Genomic DNA, 9,274 nt, shown 5'->3' with positions numbered 1-9,274 from the left:
GGGGAGAGAGGAGCCTCTTCTCTTTACCTCACGTTCCCTGCAGTAGGACGAAGCTCTAGGAGAGACGACAGAATGACTCAGAAAGCAACTGCCTGCCTGTCCCTCCCTCCCCGCCTGTAGAGCCTTAACGGCCTCTAGCGCAGTTACTCCAGAGGCAGACGGCCACCGGGGAACTCTAGACGTGTCTCCCCGGCGAGGTGACGTCATCACCGAACGCCGGGGTTAAGGAAGAGAATTGTGGGAGGAGATTGCTTTCCCACGACCTTATAAGGGCTTTTCCCATGATCCTTTCCTTCTTTTCGCCATCTTTTCTTCTCGCCGGCGCTAGCAGCAATGAAGTAAGCAGGAACCTTATATCCCAATCCTCTTGCATCTTCGGGCAAAGGGCCTCTCCGGCATCCCAGGCATGGCTTCTTCTTTCCGAAGATATCCCCTACCCCACCTAATGTGCTTTCGCTTTTCGTTACAGGGTCGAGCTATGCAGTTTCAGCGGGTACAAGATCTACCCAGGACACGGGAGGCGCTACGCCAGGACCGACGGGAAGGTGAAAGGCCGCTTGGGCTAAACGCACCTTTGCTGCTAAGGAAAGACCGGTCTCGTTCAGTCTAGGCGGGATCCTTCACCACATCACCCTTGGTCCCTGAAAAGCTTGTTCCGGGGACCCTGTGTGCAATGATTGTTAGGATCAGAAACCTCTAAGTGAATCAGTCTTGAGCTTTGATCGAATGTAAATCAGGTCGGAAGTTAGGAGCTTGTGTAACATTAATGTTCCAGTGTAAGGGCAGTGGGCCACCGGGGTATTTGGCTATTTTATGGGCACCAGGTCCTTTTGGAATCTCGGGAGGGACAGGAGTTAGATGCCTTCCAGAATTTGACACCCAACTCTCTTCTGCGTTATGAAGTTAGGTTTGTCTACTCGAGAAAAGACAGGGCGAAACGCAGAGTTTCCTGCCAGTTCTGTGATACAAGCCTTTTGGTCTGTATGGGCCTCAGTTTTGTAAAATGAGAGGATAGAATTAGAATATTAATTCACTAGTAATTTCAAGCTCAAGACTCCTACTTTGAACTTGTCACGACAGGTTTTCCAATTTCTTAATGCAAAATGTGAGTCGGCATTCCTTTCCAAGAGGAATCCTCGTCAGATCAACTGGACTGTCCTCTACAGAAGAAAGCACAAAAAGGGACAGTCGGTAAGTGAAATGCACTTTCATGTTGTTGAAACTCTGAGCATCATTTACTGCTTTTTAAAATTAAATGAGACAGTGTGAAAGTACTCCTAACTGAAAAGCATCAGACAGTGAAGTGAAAATGATTGATATAAAGAGTGCCTCCTTATACATCTTAGGCTCACAGTAAAAATATCAAGTTGAAATTTGAAAGCATTCCCCCTTCCAGAGTTAGGTAAATTACATTAAGCTCACTTGGGTTATAGTGCACCATTAAAGTGTTTAAGATGTTCAAGTGGTGGCAACTAAATAGTTCTGTGAAAACTTGGTATTGGTTATAATGCTTATAGAATTATTCCCAATGTAGGTATCATATTGTGGAGTCTTCCAGCATATTAGTTCTTAAAACTGGTTGTGTTTTTTGAAGTGGTCTTTTAGGTTGTTGAAACAGATTTTTGAGAAAAGGTTTGAGTGTCATGGCAAGAGAATTAGTATTCAGGAGGCTTGTGAATATTTAGTGAGTGAGCACCTCCTGGGTGAAAGACATGGCTAGGTATTATGGGAGTTCAGAGGAAGGAAAAATTCTAAATAGGGGGATGTGACATACCCAGTAGGGTGGCCGTTATCCAAACGGGGGTGGGGATGGGAGGAATTACAAATGTTGGTGGGGATGTGGAGAAATTGGAACCCTGTGCATTGCTGAATGAAGATGGTGCAGGCACTGTGGAAAGTGGTTTGGCAGTTTCTCAAAAAGTTAAAGAGAATTACCGTCATATGATCTAGCAATTCCATTTCTAAGTCTATATACGCAAAAGAATTGTAAGCAGGGACTTAAACAGATTACTTGTACACTGATGTTCACGGTGCTGTTATTCACAGTAGCCAAAAGGTGGAAACAACCAAATGTCCCATCAGTGGATGAATGGATAACTAAATGTGATAAATACATACAGTGAAATATTATTCAGCCTTAAAAAGCTGACAGGCCTGACATTATGCTAAGTGAAATAAGCCAGACACAAGAAGACAAATATTGTATGATTCCACTTTTATGGGGTACCTAGTTGTGGACAAATTCATAAAGACAAAGTAGAGGTTACCAGGCAGGACTAGGGGGGAAGGTGGAATAGGGAGCTATTATTTAATGGGTGCAGAGTTCGTTTTGAATTATGAAAAAAGTTCTGGAGATGGAAGTTGGTGTTTGCACAATATTACAATGCCACTGAATTACACACTTAAAAATGCTTTAAAATGGTCAACTTACTGTTATATATATTTTACCACAATAAGAAAAATATTTTTTAAATGGATTTGAGGTAAGAAAAATATAAACAGGTAAATACTGGCATTTTCTACAATAAAATTTCACCTCTGTATAAAGTTTAAAGTATTGGTAAAACGAGCATTTTGGTTAACCACAAATGTGCCCTCTTTTCTCCATATGTCCTGTTTAAAAATTTTAAGATATTTTGCGTATCCCTGCTTTAATAAATAGTTCATTTTATTTTTTCTTGGACTTAGAGATGCACACAAGATCTTTTTTCTCACAAGCACTGTAGCATAGGTTTCAGTATAGAATCTGCAGCAGATGTGTGAATTGTACTGTCTTGATTCCCAGACATTCCCTACATTTGGTGGCTTTCCTGTCTTAAATCATCTTCTAACTTGACTATTTCTCCCAGTGTCAATACTTGGAGTAAAAACAAAATAGAGTTGAGGTTTGATAATTTTTTTCCGAAAGCACATTCTTTATCATAAAGTCTTGCTAAGATCACTTTTAAAGTACTATTCAGTTAACTTCCTTAGAGTTTAACTTTCTGTTCTTCTAAATAATGGCCAGGATTTGTAATAGATGGTTTAACCAATCCATAATCGGAAAACTTATCTGTGTATTGTAGTATTTTACATATAGATACTTTAAAAATATATATTTGTATGTATATTTCATTTCAAATAATTGCATGGATTATTTTTGGTCTTTTTTTTTTTTTTTTTTTGCTGCACTGTGCAGCATGTGGGATCTCAGTTCCCCAACCAGGGATTGAACCTGGCAGTGAAAGACCAGAGTCATAACGACTAAGCCACCAGGGAACTCCCTGGTTGTATATTTCTGTGGTCTGAATTGTGTTCCCCCCCAAATTCATATGTTGAAACTGAGCCTCCAAGGTGATGGTTAGGAGGTGGGACCTTTGGGAGGTGATACAGTCATGAGGGCAGAGCCCTCATGAATGGAATTAGTGCCCTTATAAAAAAGGCCCGAGAGAGAGCTCATTTGCCCCCTTCTGACATGTGATATATTTCATTTCTTCCCGACATTCATGAAGCAAGGTTGCTAAGTGTGGTCCCCATCTTTTTGTTCTGTAGGAAGAAATTCAAAAGAAAAGAACCCGCCGTGCAGTCAAATTCCAGAGGGCCATAACTGGTGCATCTCTTGCTGATATAATGGCCAAGAGGAATCAGAAACCTGAAGTTAGGAAGGCTCAACGAGAACAAGCTATCAGGTGAGGAAGCTTTCATTATGAGCATTTCAGCTGTTGCAATGGATTTTAGGTTATGTTTGGGTTTATAGGCACAGAAATCTTAATCTCATGTTATTTTGTGTTGTGTTACTTGCATCTGTATAGGAATTGTGAAATTGTAAACACTCATGTTTAATAATACAGAAGTTTATACTATAGTCTAAATGATTTGTTGAAATTCTATATGCAATTATAAAGATACTGTACAATTTCTAACAAATGTTAAGCTGACTTGGTGGTTAATGACATTTGTTAATAAATCCTTTGGATTTATCATACAAATAATTGCAGGTGGGGAAGGAATATGTTAATTCTACTTTTCCCAAACACTAGCCTCTTGTTAATAGACTATACCCTTAAGGAGTAAAGTGCTTTGCTTATGTTATTTTTAACCCCACAGGGCTGCCAAGGAAGCAAAAAAGGCTAAGCAAGCATCTAAAAAGACAGCAATGGCTGCTGCAAAGGTAATTGTGGGATTATCTTGGATTTCTCATTTAAAGCAACAGAAAGATTTATTTTTAATCCAAATTGTGGTAAATGAAAGTTTCAGTTTTTTTAAGGAATTTAGTTCAAGGCTCTAATGGAAATGATGTCCATAACTGATTTCTGAGTGAGTGATTCCGGTCTCCAGAGAGGTCCCTTTGCTAAAGCCAAATGCGTATGTTAGTGCTATATAGAAATAGAAAGGGGGAAAATAAAGGTGTTTTAAAGTTTATTTTGAAATAATTCTAGATTTTCAGTAAAATTTTCTATAATTGTACAGAATTTACCCAGCTTTTATCAGTGTTAATTTCAATAACCATAGTAAAAATTTCAAACCAAAAAATTAGCATTGGTCCTTCTTCTGTTCTTAGGATACAGTTCAGGGTCCCACACTGCATCTAGTTGTGTCTCTTAACTCCTTCAATCTGATATCTTTGTCTTTCGTTTATATTTCATATAAAGGTGGACTTCATAATATTAGGAACACAGATAATTAGGAAAGCAGTCTAGGAAACAAACAGAATCTGGGCATAAGAGAGCAGTGATTGGGGGAAAAAAACCAAAACAAAAGCTCACATGGAATAATGCCACATAACATATTGTCTTTTTACAGGCTCCCACAAAGGCAGCACCTAAGCAAAAGATTGTGAAGCCTGTGAAAGTTTCTGCTCCCCGTGTTGGTGGAAAACGCTAAGTTGGTAGCTTGGATTTTTAAATAAAGATCTGACTATAACTAGATTGTGGTGGAATTTTTACTCCTAAATTAGGCATGTTCAGCCTACACAGTAATAGCTAAACCACACAGTTAGGAATTTAAGAGCTAGGTGGGTTTTTTTGTTTTAATAAATTATTTATTTATGGCTGCATTGGGTCTTCTTTGCTGTGTGGGCTTTCTCTAGTTGCAGTGAGCAAGGGCTACTCTAAGTTGTGGAGCATGGGCTCTAGGCGCGCGGGCTTCAATAGTTGTGGCGTGTGGGCTCAGTAGTGTGGCTCACGGGCTTAGTTGCTCCGCGGCATGTGGGATCTTCACAGACCAGGGACTGAACCCGTGTCCCCTGCATTGGCAGGTGGATTCTTAACCACTGCACCACCAGGGAAGTCCAAGAGCTAGGTATTTTTTAAAGAGTTCATTTCTTGGGAATAGTGCCTCCTAATGTAAGCCTCTTGGAGAGATGTTAAGCAAGATGATGTAAATAAAATAAGATCTATATGGTTAAATGCAAGCTTTGCTCAGCTGAGGCTATAAGGGCATGTTACAGACTGCATTGTCTAAACTTTTTTTGTTACATAGCTACAAGTACTAGGATGTTGCATAGATTTTAGCCAGGTTGATTGCTAAAAGATGCATTTTTTTCTTCTGTCTGCAGAAAGGAAGCCTTCTTAATGAGTTACTTTCTTGTTAAATTACCCTTCTCCATAATAGACACATTTATTTCATATTGGGGATGCCTTTTGGTTCACTAGTATCTCACCTTTTAACGATTAGCTTATAGCTGAGTTAAAACTACTTAGAACTATCACCTGTATAATCTGCTCTTGCTTCCAGAAAATAAGCTTAAATGAATACAATTTCTTTTACATAAATGGGGTAAGGAAAATAGTAATTGTAATTGTTGTTAAGAATAGGCTTACAGGGCTTCCCTGGTGGCGCAGTGGTTGAGAATCTGCCTGCCAATGCAGGGGACACGGGTTCGAGCCCTGGTCTGGGAAGATCCTACATGCTGCGGAGCAACTGGGCCCATGAGCCACAATTACTGAGCCTGCGTGTCTGGGGCCTGTGCTCCGCAACAAGAGGCCGCGATAGTGAGAGGCCTGTGCACTGCGATGAAGAGTGGCCCCCACTTGCCTCAACTAGAGAAAGCCCTTGCACAGAAACGAAGACCCAACACAGCCATAAATAAATAAATTAAAACTTAAAAAAAAAATTGGCTTGCACTTCTTCAAAAAGCAGATCATCATGTACCACACTGTGCTAAGTTGCAAGGAAACGATGAACAAGGTACATCCTCTTGAGAAACATGCTTTTTATACATAGGAATAGTATGTGAAGGTAAAATACATCAACACTGCCCCTCACCTCCATTCTATCCAGGGTGATGGAATTAATGATTATAGCTGGTGCTTGTTAAATTCAGGCATTGGTCTAGGTGTTGGGGATAAAACAGTCTTTGGAGGACTTGAAAACTGAAAAGGTTTATAAAGTAAATATACATATACAAGGTAAGCTGGTTGGCTGGCTTTTGCTTAGATTTTGTTTGGGGAAAAAACCCTTTTTATTGTGATTTTTAAAAAATATATGAAAAAAGAGGTCATGCAGCTGTGAACAGAGAAAGCTTAAAAGCCAGTCAAAATACCCAACGTGAATGCAGAGCTACATGTTCTTACTTCTGAACACAATAAAATGTCCCCTTAAAAGCACTGCTTTTTTCGTCTAAATGCCTTAAAATGGAACTGCCCATTCCGATTACCTTTGAGTCCTGAACAGCTTGCAGCTCAGGACAGTATAAACACTAAATACTTGTTCTCACAGGACAGCAAGTTTAGCTTTTCTCAGGAAGACCACTGGACCACGTGTAAAACATTTTACTAAAACATTTCTCTATTGGCCCAAAGGCACAGAGGAGAATCCCAAGTTTCAGTGGACTTCTCAGGGTTTTCACGGGGTGTGTTTTGATAGAAACTGATTTGGGTGTGGAGGGATTTCGACTAACTTAGCTTCTCTTAGCCATGTCCACAACTTGTTTACTTAAAATTTTAATCTACTTACATTAAATTTAGTTTTTTTTAATGTGTTTTCTTTAAAGGTTTATTTTTAATTTTTATTTTTTTGGCTGCATCGGGTCTTAGTTGCGGCACGTGGGCTCTTAGTTGTGGTGGTGGGTTTTCTCTAATCTAGTTGTGCGCAGGCTCCAGAGTGCATGGACTCTAGTTTGGGCAGGCAGGCTCTAGATGAGGTGGGCGAGCTCAGTAGTTGTGGCATGCAGGCTTAGTTGCCTCGCGGCATGTGGGATCTTAGTTGCCTGACCAGGGATCGAATCCGCATCCCCTGCACTGCAAAGCGGATTCTTACTACTGGACCACCAGGAAAGTCCCACATTAAATTTAGTTTTAAGGGAGGTCTATTTCACAGCAAAACTGGTGGTGCTGGCCCAGCACATATACATCCCTTGGAGGGTGGATTTGGAAATCCATTCTGGGTGCCCCATCCCTTGGGAGCAGGGGTGTGTCTCCATCTTCTAATTCCTCCCTCACCCAGCTGTAGTCTGTGGAATGAGTGGCCCTAAGGCCTGGTAGTTCTATCTTTCCTCAGGGCCTGGGAGCTCCTGTACCTACAGCTAGAATGTTCAACTGCCTCAAACAACCGGGCCGTTTGGAAATTCCTGCAATCCCCACCCCCAAGTGCCGGGGAACTGAGTGCATCCCGCTTTTTTTTGTTGTTTTAATTATTTCATTTATTTAGGTTGCGCTGGGTCTTAGTTGCGGTTCGTGGGCTCCTCTGTTGTGGCATGCAAACTCTTAGTTTGCATGTGGGATCTAGTTCCCTGGCCAGGGATAGAACCCGGATCCCCTGCATTGGAAGTACGGATTCTTAACCACTGCACCACTAGGGAAGTCCCGCATCCTGCTTTTTGAGCCCACTGTTCTCACCATCTGTCCACACCTATCTCCAAAGGGTCACCTCACTCTGACTGCAGACTCTAGGCTGGGAGAGGAGAGGGTTGGCCCAGAGTTTTCAGGCTCCAATAAAGCACCGCGCAGTCTGAGCCGCCTCGGCCTTTTGTGCATTCAGTATATGTTGGGTGTAAAATGGAGAATTTTTTCCCCTAAGTTTATGTAAAAATATATGCCAATAAAGCTGTAAGAAAACACTGCTAGCTGATCTTCCTCACTCCTTGCCAACATGACTACCTTCATAGGTAAAAAATCGTCAATACATAAGCTGATCATTCCAGAAAAATGACTATTCCATGGGTAGTTAGGAACCAGCCAGCAGTCGCTTAGAAATTACATTAACTCCTATCACGGAGGGATTTAGATTTTATAACACTTAACTGAAAGCTACATTTCCATGAGAAAGGGCTTTCTTTGGTCTTACATCCAGTGGCTAATATTATACTAGGGGCCTCAAAATCTGGCGCTTTTATGTTGTCGGGTGTCTTAAAACGTAGGCGGGGTCAAAAAGACTCCTTTACACCTTGGGGTATTTCCGACGGGATTAACAACTGCCCACCACCGCCTCCTACACGTGCTCAGATCCTGGGAAAGAAGGGAAAAACAAAAAGGGAAACTGCCAGGACTTAAGATGTCTGCTCAAAACCACTTCGATTTCCCAGGAAGGGCCTACCCGCTACCAAAATGTCCGTCCGCAGTCCTAACGTCACTTGGTCGGCTAGATCAAGCTAGAAAGCCATTGCGCTCCAATCAGGTCTTAGCCCCCTCACCCACTGCCCTTGATTTGCGTCACTTCCGGTGGTGCAGCAGCCATTTTGTCAGTCGCCAGCGGATCCCGCGCGCTGGAGAAGTGCAGTTCCTCTTGGTTACCAACTCGTCAGTTCTCCCTCCACGGTGCGGGCGCCCTCGAAGAGCACTCACCACAGACACAGCCAGTCCTCCCTACAGTGCCGCCACTGCTGTTGCATCCGCCCGGAACTAGTGCGCTGTCTTCCTCCCTTGCCACTGACAGGCGCCCTCCCGGAGCCGCCGTCAGCGATGTCAAGCGAGGAAAGCTACCAGGCCATCCTGCGCTACCTGACGAACGAGTGCGAGCCGTACGCGCCGGGCACCGAGGGTAATGTCAAGCGTAAAATCCGCAAGGCGGCCGCCTGCTACGTGGTGCGCGACGGAACGCTGTATTACCAGCGGAGGCAGCGGCACCGCAAGACTTTCGCCGAGCTGGAGGTGGTGCTGCAGCCCGACCGGCGCCGGGGGCTTATCGAGGCTGCGCACCTAGGCCCGGGCGGCACTCACCACACCCAGCATCAGACCTGGCACGACTTGTCCAAGACGTACTGGTGGCGAGGTAAGACCTCGCTCGCGGTAAGGGGGAGGGCGGGCGGCTTGCTCCCAGAAAAGGCCCGCAGCCAGAGGCGGGCCTGTCTGGGCAC

General features: G+C 43.1%; 2 protein-coding genes across 2 annotated transcripts in view; both read left to right on the top strand.

Annotated features, from left to right (window-relative positions):
* The first annotated feature begins 270 nt into the window (after positions 1-270).
* Positions 271-4,907, top strand: RPL24 (ribosomal protein L24). Its single transcript, XM_060010583.1, has 6 exons — positions 271-338; positions 470-545; positions 1,081-1,191; positions 3,532-3,668; positions 4,087-4,150; positions 4,783-4,907. The coding sequence occupies exons 1-6, from the start codon at positions 334-336 to the stop codon at positions 4,861-4,863; spliced, it is 474 nt and encodes a 157-aa protein (XP_059866566.1). The 5' UTR covers positions 271-333; the 3' UTR covers positions 4,864-4,907.
* A 1,011-nt stretch (positions 4,908-5,918) lies between these two features.
* The window catches only part of ZBTB11 (zinc finger and BTB domain containing 11), a 40,771-nt gene continuing 37,415 nt past the window's right edge, over positions 5,919-9,274 (top strand). The window contains exon 1 of the mRNA XM_060010579.1: positions 5,919-9,189. Within this exon, the coding sequence (XP_059866562.1) occupies positions 8,880-9,189 (310 nt within the window). The 5' untranslated portion in view covers positions 5,919-8,879. The remainder of the gene's footprint in view (positions 9,190-9,274) is intronic.

Source organism: Delphinus delphis, chromosome 4 (genome assembly GCF_949987515.2).
Source record: "Delphinus delphis chromosome 4, mDelDel1.2, whole genome shotgun sequence".
In the NCBI taxonomy this organism is placed as follows: Eukaryota; Metazoa; Chordata; class Mammalia; order Artiodactyla; family Delphinidae; genus Delphinus; species Delphinus delphis.
The sequence above is the reverse complement of the archived record's forward strand: the minus strand, read 5'-3'. Positions and strand labels throughout refer to the sequence as shown.

What these genes read in the sequence shown, in the direction of transcription:
- RPL24 (XM_060010583.1), top strand. An exon ending in ACGCCAGGACCGACGGGAAG is followed by an intron (nt 546 to 1,080) that starts GTGAAAGGCCGC and finishes TTGTCACGACAG; the next exon opens with GTTTTCCAATTTCTTAATGC. An exon ending in AGCACAAAAAGGGACAGTCG is followed by an intron (nt 1,192 to 3,531) that starts GTAAGTGAAATG and finishes TTTGTTCTGTAG; the next exon opens with GAAGAAATTCAAAAGAAAAG.